This window comes from Pan troglodytes, chromosome 15, assembly GCF_028858775.2.
Source record: "Pan troglodytes isolate AG18354 chromosome 15, NHGRI_mPanTro3-v2.0_pri, whole genome shotgun sequence".
Classification (NCBI taxonomy): domain Eukaryota; kingdom Metazoa; phylum Chordata; class Mammalia; order Primates; family Hominidae; genus Pan; species Pan troglodytes.
This window is the reverse complement of record NC_072413.2, coordinates 91303945-91322011: the sequence shown is the minus strand read 5'-3', so window position 1 is coordinate 91322011 and position 18067 is coordinate 91303945. Positions and strand designations below refer to the sequence as shown.

At 39.7% G+C, this 18067-nt stretch overlaps 1 protein-coding gene across 5 annotated transcripts in view; it reads left to right on the top strand.

Annotated features, from left to right (window-relative positions):
* Positions 1–18067, top strand: part of BTBD7 (BTB domain containing 7) — a 95534-nt gene that overhangs the window by 19864 nt on the left and 57603 nt on the right. For all 5 annotated transcript variants that reach the window (XM_016926652.3, XM_016926651.3, XM_016926649.3 and 2 more), the window contains exon 2: positions 17055–17242. In XM_016926652.3, the coding sequence (XP_016782141.1) occupies positions 17161–17242 (82 nt within the window). In that variant the 5' untranslated portion in view covers positions 17055–17160. The remainder of the gene's footprint in view (positions 1–17054; positions 17243–18067) is intronic.

Here is an 18067-nt window from a genome sequence, read left to right as displayed (position 1 = left end):
GTCTGCCAGCAAAACCGAACCTAAACTAGCATAGGTTAGTCTAAATAGTATATTTTACTGCAGAATATTAATTTGTTTGATGTTACAAACAAATTATTACAAACAAATTAGGGTGCCGTGCCAGATCTCCCTGGGGATAGTTATATAGTATACAGTAAATGTTTGGTATACCATATGTCATGCCAAACTTCTGTCACTCCAGTGGGCATGGCATTAGGTTCAAGAGGCCAAAGAAGAGACCCAGAGCCGGCAAAAGAGATGTGGGGTTTTATTGGGGGCTTACATACAAAGGAGAGGGTACAGTGGCAGTGGGCTGGATGGGAGAACTGCCTTATATACAGTCCAGTGGCAGTGGGCTGGGCAGAAGAACCACAACTGCCTGCCATAGGCATGCAGTTTATATAGCATTTCCACTTTAGCACTTCCACCTAGCAACCTCCACCTGGCACTCTTTATTCTACCCAAAACTTGGAGCCTCAGTCTCCTGTAGGGCTTGTGTTCCAAGAGACAGGTTGGGGGCTCAGATGTCCTTATAGACAAGGAAGGAATCTCTGGGTTGGCCACTCCTGGATTCCCTAGCTCAGAACACACATTCAGGTGCATCTGCCATACAAAGTCATTCTAAGGATATGCTTAAATTATTGCTGTCAGGTGTGTTTACTATAACCATATTATTTCTTTTTGAAAGCAAAGGAAAAAAGTGAATTTTTGAATGTGTGTGGCTCCAAAGATTTCTATTTGAAAAAGAATTGTAGACCTGTATTAACACTCTTTAACTGGTACTTTAAGCTGATAATGAGCATTAAATATATATTTTATTGGTAGAACTAAGACTGAGAGTGTAGTATGTAACCACTCTATAGGTAAAGTTTAATTATCAAGAATGTGGGGAGAATATATGACATGTAAAATAAGCTCACTGGTTATAGGTATTCACTGTAAATAAAAATATATCACTTAAAATACTGGGGTAGAGACAGGAGAAGGAAGTTACTAACTTAATTTCAGCATTGCTCATAGTAGGGAACCAACGGATAATAGCCAAAAAAACAGGGAATGTAAAATGTTGTATAAAGTATAAGTAAAGTTACATATGGGGCAGGCAGGGACTAGAATAGAGTAGACAGGGACAGCAATTTGTATTCTTTGGATGTATCTTTTTTTTTTATTTTAACTTTATACTCACTTAAATATTGTAAGTAATTATATAACAAAGTTAAAAATGCAATGACTAAAAATCAAAATAAATCTTATAAAGTGGATTTCCCATTGGTTATATAATCACACAGAGTAAACCATTCCAAGTGACTTACATATACAGTAATTTGTAGAATATTCCAAGTTGGGTATATCCTAAAGATAAAAAGAATTGTAAAAAAAAAAAAAAATTAAAAATATTTTCATGGATCATATTGGTGATGATAGTGTTAATATTTTTATTCTCAGGTTGTGTGAATATTTTGTGATAAACTATTATGTAGGCTGCATTGAGAATAGAGGGTTTTCATATGTGAGAAAGGAGAAATGATATAAGATAATGAGATTGAGTAAAAACCCTATAAACCTGAATTTGAATTGGAAGCAACAGTATAAACTAATGATAATGTACATTTATGTATCTATGTACATGTTTATATAGATATGTGTGTATATAATGTCTTAGATCTTTGTACTGAAAAGGCATTGAGCATCCCTATTACTGAGATTGTGGTTTCTGAATACCATTTCCCACTAAAGGGAATTAGGGCTCCTTTAAGGAAATGACCGGTGCCAAGTCAAAGGCAAGAAAAATACAAGATATGCCTGGAATAAGTTGTAATACCAGAAAGGTAAGGTAACCTCTGCTCTTGGAGGCAGAGGTTAGGATTATGTCATAAGGTCTCAGGAACCGATTTGAATAAGGCTCTACTGTCCAAAGATGGGACAGTTTGAACTTCAATAAGAATAACTACAAAGGATTAAAACCTGTCACATAGATGTAAGTCTATTAATTCATAACTTTTTAAAACTCACTGATTGTCTTTAAGGATGCTAGGAAGCTATTACTAATTGTTTTGAAAATTAGTAAATAAAAGTAAAAAATTACTCATTTATTCTGTCCTTTCTATACAGACTGCATCAGGACAACTGAATAGTTGATGAGTTTTTTTATAGAACTTTTCCAGCTAGTGAATAAAGAAAGAATGACAGACTATCATGTGATTGTTTTTCAACCCCGTTAATGGATTGCTTTAGTTGCTGATCATTGATAACTGTTAATATCAAAAAAAGGGAATTCAATAGACTTTTGAACTTAACTGTTGGAAGTACATACTACCTGCCACCTGTGAAGCAGTCTTGGCAAAAAAAAAAAAGTTTTTTGTTTTTTTTGTTGGTTTGTTTTTGGAAACAGAGTCACTGTTGCCCAGGCTAGAGTGCAATGGTACTATCTCAGCTCACTGCAACCTCCACCTCCCAGGTTCAAGCAATTCTTGTGCCTCAGCCCCCGAGTACCTGGGACTACAGGTGCGTGCCACCACACCCGGCCAATTTTTATTATTTTAGTAGAGATGGGGTTTCACCATGTTACCCACGCTGGTCTCAAACTCCTGAGCTCAGATGATCCACCTACCTTGGCCTCCCAAAGTGTTAGGATTACAAGCGTGAGCCACCGCGCCTGGCCCCCCCCAAAAAAGTTTTAATACAAAAATGATCCTGAGTCTGATCACAGCTCTAGATATATCTATCAATTTACTGTAAATACAAGAGTCAGAAGCACATTATTAAACTACATCATGGTAATACATTTGGCAAAATCCAAACTATAGGAAACAACCAGGTAACCTGATTTCTTCAACAAAAAAAAATTGTAAAGGGGGAGGAACCCATATGCGGAGATTGAAGAGACATAATCATCCAGTCACAATGTGTAGACCTTATTTGGATCCTAATTCAAACAAAGAAAAAACAATTTGAGAAATGTTAACACTGCCTAGGAGTTTCATATTAAGGAATTATTGTTTATTTTAGATATGATAGTCTGTAGTTGCTTTACATCCTTTTAGAGGTAAATATGGAAATATTTACAGGTGAAATAATATGCTATCTGAGATTTGCTTGAGAATATTCTACTGGGATTGGGTAGATAGTGGACTGGGATATAGTTGATACTTAAACCTGTAATTGCAGCACTTTGGGAAGCTGAGGCAGGAGGATCACTTGAGTCCAGGAGTTTGAGGTTGCAGTGAGCTATGTTTGTGCCACGGCACTCCAGCCTCTGCAACAGAGCAAGACCCCATTTCTAAAGGGGAAAAAAAAAAACACCTGCCAATTGGTAAATGTTGGTTGAAACTTGGCAATGGGTAGAGGTCCATTAACTATTTTCTCCACTTTTTTATTGTATATTTTTTCATTTTTATTACAAAAGTATCTCCTGCAAAGGAAGGAAAAACAAGTAATAGGAAGGGATGAGATTAGAGAAGCTTAGTCATTTAATTGTCCTCTGTGTTTGAATGCTAGGAGATTTGATATTTATGGAGTATTAATCACAATCAAGAAACGTTTTACTGTTCAACAATACACAGCACTAGAGAGATTAAGATCTGTCCCTTTACCTCAGTTGGGTGATAAAGTAGAAACTGGAGACTTAAGGGTTGAGTAATAGAAACAGCAGCACAGTGGACACAGAAGCATGAGGTAGACGTGGCAGCTTCCTTCAGAAAGGTTGGTATAGGACTGAAGACTTTTGAGACGCTTTCTTGTTTAGCAGGGGTGTGGAGGTTGGGGGCATAAGACACACACTAGATGAGGGATTGAAGGCCTGGTCTTTGGTCTTGGCTTTGCCATTTTACTCTTTTTTTTTTTTCTTGGAGACAGAGGAGTTTTGCCCTTGTCGCCTAGGCCACACACCTTGGCCTCCCAAAGTGCTGGAATTACAGGCGTGAGCTACTGCACCTGGCCCATTTTACTCTTTATTTGACTTTGGATAAGTCACTTTAAAGTCTCTACTTTGATTTCCTCATTTGGAGAATAGAGAATGATGCCTGTGCTGTCTACATGGAAGAGTTATTGTGAGAATAAAATGACTTAACACATGAAAAAGCCCTTGGTAAACTGTATTCCCTTTCTGATGTAAGATACTCCCATTCCAGTCATTAAAAGGAACATGAAGTTGGGGGGAATGTTTAAAAAAGGGAGTGGAGAGGGAAGGTGTATGTCATTGCTTTTCTGTTTTAATGTTTTTTTGTGAGGTTTTTTCCATTTTTTAAGTTGTCACTTAAAAATACATAACATTTACCATTTTAACCAGTTTTAAGTGTATATATAGTTCTGCAACATTAAGTACATTCACGTTGTGCAGCCATCACCACCATCCATCTCCAGAACTTTCTCATTTTCCACAACTGAAACTTTGTGCTTACTGAACACTAACTTCCCAGCCCCTGACAACCATCATTCTACTTTCTGTCTCTATGAATTTGATTACTCTAAGTACTTCATATAAGTGGAATCCATGTTTGTCCTTTTGTGACTGGCTTATTTCACTTAACGTAATGTTCTCAGGGTTCATCTGTGTTTCAGCATGTGTCAGAATTTCCTTCCTTTTTAAGGCTGAATAATCTACTCTATGTATACACCACATTTTGTTTTCCCATTCATCTATCTGTGGACACTTGAGTTGCTTCTACCTTTTGGCTGTTGTGAATAATTTTGCTATGAACGTGGGTGTACACATCTGTTTGAGTCCCTGTTTTCACTTTTTTTGGTATATATCCACAAATGGAATTGCTGGATCATATAATTCTATGTTTAATTATTGAGGAAGCAGTGTGTTTTTAAAAATTAATTACTTTATTGCTTATGGAAACATCTCCACAAGTCATATTTGAGGGTATATGTACGCTGTGATCCACGAGGCTTTTTGCTGGGAAATCTTTTGTCTCCAAGTACTAATCCAATTTTTTTTTTTTTTTTGGAGACCGAGTCTGGCTCTGTCGCCTAGGCTGGAGTGCAGTGGTGCGATCTCAGCTCACTGCAAGCTCCGCCTCCCAGGCTCACGCCATCCTCCTGCCTCAGCCTCCCGAGGAGCTGGGATTGCAGGCGCCCACCACCACACCCGGCTAATATATTTAGTAGAGACGGGGTTTCACTGTGTTAGCCAGGATGGTCTCGATCTCCTGACCTCATGATCCGCCCACCTCGGCCTCCCAAAGTGCTGGGATTACAGGATTGAGCCACCGCGCCCAGCTGCAATTTTTTAATCACAATCTTCTAAGAGGCTTAGACTGTGAAGGAATATGGATCCCAAGAAATAGTTTTTGGACTCAAAATCTGGAAGAATGATTACAGATAAGCCTTTCCTTACTAAATGTTTATTTTTTAAAACTAATTTCATTCAGCAGTTTTCAACTTAATGCCTCCTAAGTGCCAGGTACTGTATTATGTGGTGAGGATTTAGTGTTGAATAAATGAAATTCAAGTGGTGAAAAGTACTACTGTAAAGAAAATAAACTGAAGAAAGAGGATAATGAATGATGGGGTGGAATGTTATTTTATATAGGCTAACTAGGGAAGTCTTCTCCGAGAGGTAGTATTTGAGCAAAGACTTCAGTAAAAATGAGAGTATGAAACATGTGAAGATGTTTCAGAAGAGTGGTACAGGCAAAGGGAAGAGCCCTGAGGTAGGAGTAAGAAATGCTTTTCAAGTAGACAACTCAGGGATCAGATGACAGCTTATCTTGACCAGTACCTAGTACCTATATGAGGAAATCAATTGTTGTAAGATAGCTCTAGAAAGTAAAGTCACGTCTGGGTGTGCTGGCTCGTGCCTGTAATCTGAGCACTTTGGGAGGCCAGGGCAGGAGGATCATTTGAGACCAGGAGTTCAAGACCAGCCTGGACAACATTAGTGAGGCCCTGTCTCTACAGAAAAAAAATGTTTTTAATTAGCTGGACATGGTGGCACACACCTGCTCTAGCTACTTGGGAGGCTGAGGCTGGAGGATTGCTTGAGCCCAGGCACTGTGAGCTATGATTGTGCCACTGCACTTCAGCCTGAGCAACACAGTGAGACTCTGCCTCTTAAAAATAAAAAAGAAAAGTACAGGAAAACTAAAAATAGAAAAATGTTAGGGATAATTTATTTGCATATTCTGTTAATCTAGAAAATACTGTATTTGTGGTGTGGGAGATGTCAGGAAGATATTACTGCTGACATGACATTCCAATAATGATTACTACATAGAAGACATAACCTTTTCCTCTGAAATGTTATTTTCTTGGCAGAGGGGCATGTACAGTGAACCCAAAGGATATATTTTATCATCTGTTCAGGGAAGACAGAATGAGACAACTGATAAAGAGAATCTGAGTTTTAAGAAATGATCTCTAAAAATCTTAGATAATAAAATACTTTAATAACCAAGTATCTTACTGATATATATGACAGTGATACATATATTAGTAGGAGAACACTCAGAGCTCAAGAGAGGTTAGAGATCACCCATATTTTGCTGAGTGCTGTGCAGTAATGTGAAGTTATGCCAGAAATAACTTTGCGCCTCAAGAAATAAGCACCATTACTTCTTAAGACTCTCCATTTATCTTTTTACAAACATTGATAAGATATTTGTAAATAATATCCTCATTTAAAAGTAAATGAATTATCTTGGGAGAATGCTGTATTGTAATACAAGGAATATTACCTTTAGAAATTAGATATTATTAATAGTATTAGAAAACTTTTGTTTTTAGACTTCTTTATGTTCTGTTTGAATTGTTTCTTCCTTGATAACGTCTTTTTTTTTTTTTTTTTTTAAAGAGAGATGGGGTTGTTTTGTTGCCCAGGCTAGTCTGGAACTCCTGGCCTCAAGCAATCCTCCTTAGCCTCCCAAAGTGCTGGGATTATAGGCCTGAGCCACCGCGCCTGGCCTCTTTAATATGTCTTTCCCAGATTTCAAACCCATTACCTTTATCACCCTCAGTGGACCCATAAATTGCTTCTCCTATATGCTTCTTGGTTTACAGCATTGTAACCACCCAGTTATGCAAGGTAGAAACCTCAGTCATCGTTTCCTTCTTCCTCTCCACCATTCCCCTTACCAGTTTGGTGAGCATTCTTCACTATGTCTTCTATGATAAGGACCTCATATGTATTACTTAATTTTTTATTATAGATGTCTACTATGATTTGCTGTTCCCCACATTGCATGTGTTGGGAACTTAATCCCCAAATCTGTATGTCAGTTGAATGTAGGGCCTTTGTAAAGTAATTAGGATTAGATAAAATCATCAGGGTGGGGCCACCATAATGGGGCTGGTGGCTTTATAAGAGGAAGAGAGACCTGAGCTGACACGCATGTTCTTGCCCTCTTGCTATGTGGTGCCCTCAGCCATGTTAGGGCACAGCAAGAAGGCCCTCACCAGATATTGGGGTGGTCTTGGACCTCCCACCCTCCAGAACTGTAAGAAATAGATTTTTTTATAAATTACCCAGTCTATGATATTCTGTTACGGCAACAGAAAACAGACTAAGACAAGGTTCTAAACAAATGGAAAATAGAGTTTTAAGATGCAGACTTTCATTGCCTTAACAGGGCCAAGAATATCTGTTTCATTCTGACATACTTAAACTGTAATATCCTCTCCCAGTGTTTCTGCTACAAGTGGGTAGCACAGAACAAGCAATGGGATTAAGGAAAAATTACCATAGTTATAAGAAAGCCCTCTGATAATGCTTGTGAGAGTGAGAGTTTTGTCTGGTTTTCTACTTGTTTTTCATAAGAGACCTTGTTGATGTCTCTTACAGACAGGGTCTTTTATAGCTGAACGTTCTCAAAACTTGTTCATCATCACAACCACTAGTACTTCTTTTACAAGGACCACTATATACAAGACTCTAAGTGTAGACTTCAGAAGAAACTTAGGAGGAACACATTTTTCACTTGCATGCCAACAAAGATTCTTTAAATAGCAAATATTCTGATGGGCAGGAGCTCATCAGAATGGAGTGACTAGCCAGTATTAAGCCATTATATATGACTTGTAACTTTTTCACTGAAAATTTAAAGTAATGGGTCCCCCACCCTCATATTTATTTAGACTCAGTCTCCGTAATGTGAAGAAAAATAGAATTTTACTATGTAATTACCTCAACTGCTAAGCCATTATTGTCTTCTTATTTATAAGAATTTGAATAATTCACAGGGCTAGTCACATGCCTATTCCTTTAATGATCTAACAGTTTGGAATTTGAACTGTCTTCATGAAGACTGCCCTGGATGAGGAAACCTTTGAGTTTCTGTTTTGTTTTGTGTTCTCTTCTGTCTGTGCAGCCATAGTCTCAGGCTTACTCTAGGGTTCACCCAGCATGTTTGCTTATCTCTCCAGCTCTACTAGTGGAACCCATGGTAACTTATCAATAAGAAGTATACCCTTGTATTTTAAACATTTGCTAAGTTGGTGTCAGAAAATCTGAATGTTTTGGCTTTGAATGGAATTTAGGAGAAATTGCATTTTTTCCCTTTAAATTCAGTTGATTTGAATGTATTCTCTGATGTCAGTTCTATTTCTCTCTGCAAGTCCTCTTTAAACTCAAATCTAGGCCGGGCACAGTGGCTCACGCCTGTAATCCCAACACTCTGGGAAGACGAGGCCGGCAGATCACCTGAGGTCAGGAGTTTGAGACCAGCCTGGCCAACATGGTGAAACCCCATCTCTACTAAAAATACAAAAATTAGCCAGGTGTAGGGGTGCACGCCTGTAATCCCAGCCACTCGGGAGGCTGAGGCAGGAGAATCGCTCGAACCTGGATGGCAGAGGTTGCAGTGAGCCAAGATTGCGCCACTGCACTCCAGCCTGGGCGACAGCACGAGACTCCGTCTCAAAAATAAAAATGAATAAATAATAAACTCAAATCTAGACTCATTTTTATCACCATCTCTAAATCTAGAGTGAACCATCTTTCTGTACACTCTCAAGCCAACAATAAAAACAGTTGTCCCTGATTAGAACAATCATTTCCTTTATTCAATAAAATATTGTGTGCCGGGCTCAGTGCTAGTTTTCCATATCGTAAGCACAGAGGCTCCAAATGGCAGGCCCCATCACCTTATGAGAGTTGATTGGGCAAGTTCTGCAGTCTGTCTTGCAGGGCCTCATAATATTTTTTCACCCTCTGCTTATAGGCTCTTTTTCCTGACTTTTGGGGAAGACTTTTCAGGCTCCTTCCAGAGCTACTTCAGTTTTGGGGGATTCTAGCTGCTAGAAGACATCAAAACTTTCGGGGATGTCCAGGCCAAGGCAGCTCCTGCACTGGCTGCTGTAGGCATCACTGCTCAGGCCCTCTGCCAAAGACCAGATAAGAGGAATAAGCGACGCCCATTGTCCTAGAGTCAGGCCTCCCTCTGGTGGGGGGTGGGGAGGCCCTTTCAGCCCTCTAATTCCCATTTTCCATCTGTTGCTTCAGGAGGATCTTCTTCTGAGGTTGTAGGTCAGGATGAAGCATTTGGAGTGTGAGCTCTGAGGGTAAAGGTGGCAGAGTAGGAGAGGCCCATTTGTGTCTTCACAGTGCAGCCACATTCATTCTTAACGCACCACTTTCCAGGAATTGGTTCTCTGCTTTAAATGGCTAGAAACTGAATTTTTTAAAGAATATTTTAACATCTTTTAAGATGTAGTTCGTCTAGTCCAGGTCAGACCTGGCACAGGCCCAAGTCCCTCAAAAGACATTTCTCTTTTGATAGGCTCCTGTTTCTGCTTTCCGAGTGGCAGTCCATATTATCTTTTTTTTTTTTAACTTTTTTTTTTCTGAGATGGGGTCTTGCTATGTTGTTCAGGCTGGTCTCGAACTCCTGAGCTCAAGCGAGCTGCCTGCCTCAGACTCCTGAAGTGCCAGGATTACAGGCATGTGTCACCATGCCTGACCAGCAGTCCATATTATTTTAACTCTTAAAACAACCTTGTAAAGTAGGTGTTATTATATTGCCCCCATTTTAGAAATAAAGCCAGGACCTTATTAACACTTACTTTCCTGGACTGTTGGAAGAATCCTCTAATAAGTCTTTCTGCATCAAGATCTTTTTATAGATCAAGCATCTTCCAGTAGTCTTTCTGTAACAGAAGTATAATGGTGCTGCTTTGCTCTTACTACTCTGGGCTTTGTTCCAGTAGTTCCTCTATTGTGTTCCGAACAAAGACCCAATACCTTTGTCATTTGAGACTTACCTCTTTTTTTGAGATAGGATCTTGCTCTGTCACCCAGGCTGCAGTGCACTGGCATGCTCATAGCTCACTGCAACCTCAATCTCTAGGCCTCAAACAATCCTCTTGCCTCAGCCTCCTGAATAGCTGGGACTACAGGCACACACCACTTTGCCTGGCTAAGTGGTTTTTTGTTTTGTTTTTGAGACAGTCTCACTCTGTCACCCAGGGCGGAGTACAGTGATGTGATCTCGGCTTACTGCAGTCTCATCCTCCTGGGTTCAAGCGATTCTTCTGTCTCAGCCTCCTGAGTAGCTGGGACTACAGTCACGTGCCACCACGCCGGGCTAATTTTTGTATTTTTAGTAGAGACGGGGTTTCACCATGTTGGTCAGGCTGGTCTCGAACTCCTGACCTCGTGATCCGCCCGCCTCGGCCTCCCAAAGTGCTGGGATTACAGGCTTGAGCCATCGCTCCCGGCCCTTTATTTCTTTTAAAACTTTGTTTTATTTCTAAGCTACTCGGGAAATGAGAGATTTAGCTAGAGATACGACCATTCATCCCACTTTGCCTGGTCAGACCTGGGCTACACGTGTTCTGGCATCCCCTCTGATATGTACCCCTTTTCACTCTCAAGCTTCTTGGTTTGAATAATATATCATATTAAAATGGGGCTTGGCTTCAGCTCACCCCCACTAGCATTTTTTCGTACATTCCCACTAATCACAAAACCCACACCACTGCCTCACTGGCCCTATACCCACTAATCCCAAGGCTTTAGTCATACAAAGAAAATAGCCATTCTTCTGTGCTCTCATACTGTTTAACCATGCCTTGTGCTTAAAGAACTCCAGAAACTGGCCTTAGGAGATCCAAAATCGAACCAAGGTTGTTGAGTGTCTCACCTCTGGAAGGAATGCTGAACAACTGATTTCCAGCCTTGTTTTTGCCAGCCAGACAGACCACCAGTTAACCCGTACTCAAGATAACCATCACAACCAGCCTTGCTAACCTGCATACTCCACCCCTCACATGCTTTGCCCAGCCCAGCCTGCATACCTTATCCCTGATGTCAATTCCTGCGCTTTGCCTAATCTTTACTGGCTCTTTTCAGGGAACCAGCCTCTGCTGTCTGTCTCCCTTGCGCTCTAGCACAGTAGGACAAGCCCCAGAATAAAAGCTTTGTCTGGGAAATCTGTCTGTCCCTTTGTTAATTTTCATTTCATGGGGAGTCCAAATGCCTATGGTCTGTTGTAACAATGTTGTTACCTTAGATTTGACAGGAGTGAAGTATTAGTATAGTTTTACATTTCTCTTTCATTATGGTTTTTCTTTAGGATTTTTGTTTTTGTTTTTAAGAAAGTCTCACTCTTTTGCCCAGTCTGGAGGGCAGTGGTGTGATCATAGCTCACTGCAGCCTCGAACTCCTGGCACAAGCAATCTTCCTGCTTCAGCCTCCCAAGTAGCTAGGACCATAGGCACGTACCACTACACCTGGCTAATTTTGTGTGTGGGTGTGTGTGTGTGTGTGTGTGTGTATATATATATATATATATATACATATATATATATATGTAAAAATATTTTTTGGCTGGGCACGGTGGCTCACGCCTGTAATCCCAGCATTTGGGAGGCCAAGGCAGACGGATCACCTGTGGTCAGGAGTTCAAGACCAGCCTGACCAACGTGGTGAAACCCTGTCTTTACTAAAAATACAAAATTAGCCTGGCATGGTGATGCATGCCTGTAATCCCAGCTACTCAGGAGGCTGAGGCAGGAGAATCGCTTGAACCCAGGAGGTGGAGGTTGCAGTGAGCTGAGATCGCACTATTGCACTCCAGTCTGGGCAACAAGAATGAAATTCCGTCTCAAAAAAAAAAAATTTGGAAAGACAGAGTCTCACAATGTTGCCCAGGTTGGTCTCTAACTCCTGGCCTCAAGCAGTCCTCCTGCCTCAGTCTCCCAAAGCACTGGGATTATAGACGTAATATAGGCATGAGCCACTGAGCCAGGCCGTTAATTGTTATTTATATTCACATTTGCCCCACATTCCTATCCTGTTCCTAAAGTCAGACTGAAAGGGAAATATGTTTAAAATGCGAAATTCAGGTGCCTCTTTTTTTCCCCTCTGTAGATTAACATTTAGTATGGAAATACCTTCCAGCTGGGCACCGTGGTCACACCTGTAATCCCAGCACTTTGGGAAGCCAAGATAGGTAGATCACTTGAGCTCAGGAGTTTGAGACCAGTTTGGGCAACATGGCAAAACCCTATCTCTACAAAAAAAAAAAAGTATATATATATATATACACACACACACACACACACACACACAAACACACAAACACAAATTAGCTGGGCATGATGGCACACGCCTGTAGTCCCAGGTACTCAGGAGGCTGGGGTAGGAGGATTGGTTGAGCCTGGGAGGTGGAGGTTGCAGTGAGCCATGCACGTCTACCTGGGCAGCATAGAAAGACCATATCTCAAAAAAAGGGCCGGACACAGTGGCTCATGCCTGTAATCCCAGCACTTTGGGAGGCTGAGGTGGGCGAATCACAAGATCAGGAGTTCAAGACCAGCCTGACCAACATAGTGAAACCCTGTCCCTACTAAAAATACAAAAATTAGCCAGGCATGGTGACACACACCTGTAATCCTAGCTACTCAGGAGGGTGGGGCAGGAAAATCACTTGAACCCAGGAGGCAGAGATTGCAGTGAGCTGAGATCACGCCACTGCACTCCAGGCTGGGCGACAGAGCGAGAGTCCATCTCAAAAAAAAAAAAAAAGAACAAAGAAAGAACTTCCTTCCCCATCCATATTTCCTAAACTAATAAACCGTACAACTTCATTAAATTTTTGGAACTCTGTTTCGACGTTCTTATGTTACAGATACAGGAACTGAGGCCCATAGAGATTACATGTGACGTGTCCTACATACATAGTAAATTAGTGACACAGAGATAACCGAATCCTAGATACCTTAACTCCCACAGTTCTTTCTATTGCGTGAAGCAATAAAAAGTGTTTTTATGGCAAAGATCAGCATTTTCCTGAGTGTGTTATGCAAGTTCATTCCTTTATGCCCCGTGGGGGCAGCAGGGCTTCTTTAGATCATGCTGAATGCTCCCTCTTTACAATGAACCTCAGCACTTTAAAGGTGCTCAAATGTCCTGAAGTAAAGAAACCTATTTGGCTTTGTTTAATCCTACATTTTCTAAACTTTGGGAAAGCTCTTTGGAAAATGCTGGCCTAGGGCTTTCTTTTTGGGGCTGGGGTAAGGGGGTGGGTTAGGGAGGAGAAAGTTGACTTCTCTTTTTTAAAAAATGTCTCATGGGTTGTTTAGTCTTTCTTGCATTCAACATGATTCCCCGCCCCCACCCCACAGTTAGGTCTGCCGTGATCACTGGAGCTTATTTTAGTTTAAGACAGTCAGCATCATCTGATTGGGATTGATCATATGCTATTAAGAGGGAGTCCCCCAGAGTGGTGATTCTAGAAAAAGGATTCATCAGCCATTTGCATATTCTGGGCCTCTCCAAGTCCTGTAGACCTTCTCCTCTCCTCTCCCCTCTCCTTGCTCCTCTCTCCGTTGCATCATACAAAGATTGGATGTCTGTAGAAAAGAGACCAGGCTTGCCTGGAGAGATCGCTGGAGAGATTAAACTGAGACCACTTCTCATTTCCAACATCTACAAGTGATGGTTTAGATTCAGAAATAAATAATACTGAGCACCATCTGACATAGGATTTTGGTTACCTGAGAAGTAATGACATTAATCCCTGAGTTAATTTTGAGGATTTTGAGAAGAAATATTGCTGTAGTACTAGAACTGTAGTCAGGGTTACCCATCAGGCTCTGGAACTAGGGAACACAGGGTAGACTCAAGGGTTACATCTCATCCAGGAAACCTGCCTCCCCCACCTCCCTTCCCTTCCAAGGTCTGTGTTTATTTTAGTATATAGAGCTCCAATAGGATATATGAATGTCCCCAAATCAGTTCATCCTGAAGGGAGTTCCCATTAACCAGGAGCTACCAGGAAGAGATTTTCCCTAAATCCCAAAGACACTTGTATTTCTGGCCACCTCTCTAAGGTGAAACCCCAGCTATCCCAGCAGCTACTACTGCTTATTGTAGCAGCAAATGGCCAAACATCCTTAGCTCAGCCTCTGACTTCCCTAGTGTTTGCAACTTGTTCTTGTTTCTCCAGTGGGGCCATTGATGTCATATAACTCTTGTATAATTGCTTTAGGATATCTAATTGTGCTCATCGTAAAATAGAGCTTTTTAAATTTTGTTTTCTTTTTTCTTGGTGTTCTTCCCTTACCAGAGCTTTTTTTTAAAAAAAGGGATTTTTGACATGGTTTAAGTATTAAACCATTGTAATACACGTTGAGTATTCCTTATCTGAAATGCTTGGAACCAGAAGTGTTTCAGGTTTGGGATTTTTTCCAATTTTGTAATATTTGTGTCTACATAATGAGATAGCTTGGTGGGGTACCCAAGTCTAAACACAAAATTCATTCATGTTTCATACACACTTTATACACATAGCCTGAAGGTAATTTTATACAATATTTTTAATATAGTGCATGAAACAAAGTTTATGTACATTGAACCATCAAAAAGCAAAGAAGACAGCTCCAGAATTTTCCACTTGTGGCATCCTGTCAGCACTCAAAAAGTATTGGATTTTGGAGCATTTCAGATTTGGGATTTTCTGATTAGGGATGCTCAACATGTAGCATCTTGAGTCTCTACAAACCATACAAGATTCTCAGATGAAAATAATTCCATATGTGTGTGCATGCATGTACGTGTTAAAGTAAGGGTAGTAAATTCTTGTCCGCTTCTGAAGACGCTTCTGATTTTTCTTCATCCGGAGGCAAGGCTCTATTCTTCTTTGTTTCGTGCCATAAGCATACTCTGCTATGTTACTAAATTTACTCAGTCAATAGAAATAAAAAAGCAAAACAACAAAAAAAAGAAATAATAATCGAACTTGAAAGTGCAAAGAGGCCTAGCCATAGGAGTGACACCCTGCCGTCTTACCTTTAGAAACACTTCAGCATGATTTTCACCATCTCCCCTTACACTCGGATCCCAAGCTCATCTTAAAAGTCTTTTTCCCCCCTCATTTTGGTAAAGGCTTTTTATTTTACATGATAGTTTTATTCTGGATTTTTGTTTATATATTTTAAACTTTTTTGAGAAAGGATTGTTTGTGCTGTTTTTTGTTTTAAATGTAAACCCTGAGTGAGATTAGGATTTGACCTATAAATGAGGCCACAAACTTGGCCTCCAGGCCCTTATTTTCTTTGAAAGAACCACTATAAAAGCCTGATAAGATCTTGAAGATTCTGTGGAGCTCAGCTTTAAAAGTAAGATTTGTTAGACTTAACTGGTTTTTAAGTTTGAAGTGGAATTAATAGAGGTAATTTTAGTTCCTGTTTTCCTGTTTTGCAAGACTCCTGGTCTTGGCCAGGAGTTCAAGACCAGCCTGGCCAACATGGTGAAACCCCATCTCTACTAAAAATACAAATATTAGCCAGGCATGATGGCACTCACCTGTAGTCCCAGCTACTCAGGAGGCTGAGGCAGGAGAATTGCTTGAACCCGGGAGACAGAGGTTAAAGTGAGCCGAGATTGCGCCACTGCACTCCAGCCTGGGCGCCAGAGCGAGACTCCGTCTAAATAAATAATTAATTTTCATATAAATATAGTCTACAAAAGATTGTAGGAAAACACAAATGTTAACGATATTTTTAAACATGAATTCATAAGGTTATGCTGTGTCACTAACAGAGATGAAAATAAATTCCAAGCATCTTGACGCAGTTCTGTTTCTAGCAGATTTTTGTGATAATTTGTGTACGTGTTTTTCACTGTATTTGTTAAAACACTTCATTATGAGGCTAGGTTAACTGCCTACTGGTTTCTTAACAATTCCAATAATAGATTTTAAATGGCGTTTTCTCTTCTTAAACTCGTTACCCCATTTAGTCAGATAGATTTTATATATCCAGATGGTGTAAAGATTTAGAACTATTTCCATTAATCTTGTTCTTAGATTTTCTTTTTTGCATATATCTCTTGCTAGCAGCTCTGAGAGTTAAGTTTCCATGTTCAGAATTTAATCTGTAATTGTTAGAATTACCTTTTATTGCTACTGCCCTGTCCATTTAAATCATCATATCACATAATAGAAAGCAGGATTTTTTTTCAGGGCTTTATGGGGTGGATAGATAAAATTTTTTGTTTTGTGTCTCTTGCAATGTGTATAATAACTTCTTTCAAAATTACCATAGAACAAGTAGCTTATATATATTTAGCTTTAATTGTCCACCTTTCCTCCTCCCTCTTTTAGTAAAATGCCTAATTATACAGATTAAAGATTGATTTTTAGCAACTTTATTTTAAGGCAGAAAAACAACTAATCAATTATGTGTTATTTGTATGTGCGGTACCAGTGTTGACCTCTTAAATGTTTGTAAATTGCTTACAATGTTAGATAATAATGAATGGTGATTGCCTCTAAGGATTTAAAACAAAAATTAAAACATTTATTTTCAGTCCGAGTACTTTTCCCTGTGTTTTCAAATACTCTTCCTGTAACTATATATTTAAATTGGTTTGATATGTTACTTTTTACTGACTTAGAAAGTATATAATTGGTACATTTTATGGCTCAAATTGCAGCTAACACAGATAATTCAAGCTTAAAGATTTACATTTTATGAAAATTTGACATGTGAATTTGACAGCGTGTTGTTATTTGTGAATGAAAGCAGTTTTCAGTAGCTTTTTAAAAAAACTGTGATCTGAGATACACTTGAAAAAATGAATTAAATTATTTTTGTTTCATATCAAGAAATGGATGAAAAGAGGCTGCTGGATCCAGGGTTGAAGGTTCATAAAGGCCTCTGGGATTATACTCTGAAGAACCCGCAGACGGAATGCCTGAGTGACTGAAGAAAATGGGTGCTAATGCATCTAATTATCCTCATTCATGTTCCCCGAGGGTAGGGGGAAATTCACAGGCCCAACAGACTTTTATAGGTAACTTTCAGTTTTTCTAACTTCATTTTCTTTTGTGACTATAATAGAATTGTGTTTTCGGTAGTCTCTGTAGATGACAAAAGAAGTGAGCTGTAGTTATTATAATAATTCTGCAGCATCTAGGTTTTTTACCCCAACAAACGTAAATCTTAAATCTGGTTTGTATGGTTTTTATCTTAAACAAACCACTTGTAGCACAATTGAGCTTTTCTATGTTTTAACCATAATTGCCAATTACCCTAGGCAAACTAGCAGTCTCCATTGGTGTTAAAACAGCGAAGTACATATTTCCTGTGTCCCATTTCATTTATTTTGCCCATACAAATGCAGACTTGTGTAATTAAGAAGAAAAAGAAACATTTCACAATTATATACAGGTAATATTCTTAATTTACAACTCTGCCTCCTTTTCATTCCTAAAAACCCATGATTAAGATCTATGACAAATGTCTTTTGATAGCCAGGGAATGAAAGACTTTTTCTAAAAAAATTTAGACTAATTTGCTCTGTTTGTCCCTATTTCTTATTTATTTAATATAAAAAATGTAGGCCAGTCACAATGGCTCACACCTGTAATCCCAGCACTTTAGGAGGCCAAGGCAGGAAGATTGCATGAGGCCAGGACAGGAGTTCAAGACCAGCCTGAGCAACATTAGTGAGACCCTATCTCTACCAAAAAAAAAAAAAAAAAAAAAATTTTTAATTAGCCAGGCATGGTGGCACACGCCTATACTCCCAGCTACTTGGGAAGCTGAGGTTGGGGAGAATCCCTTGAGCCCAGGAGTTTGAGGCTGCAGTGAGCTATGATCTTCCCACTGCACTCCA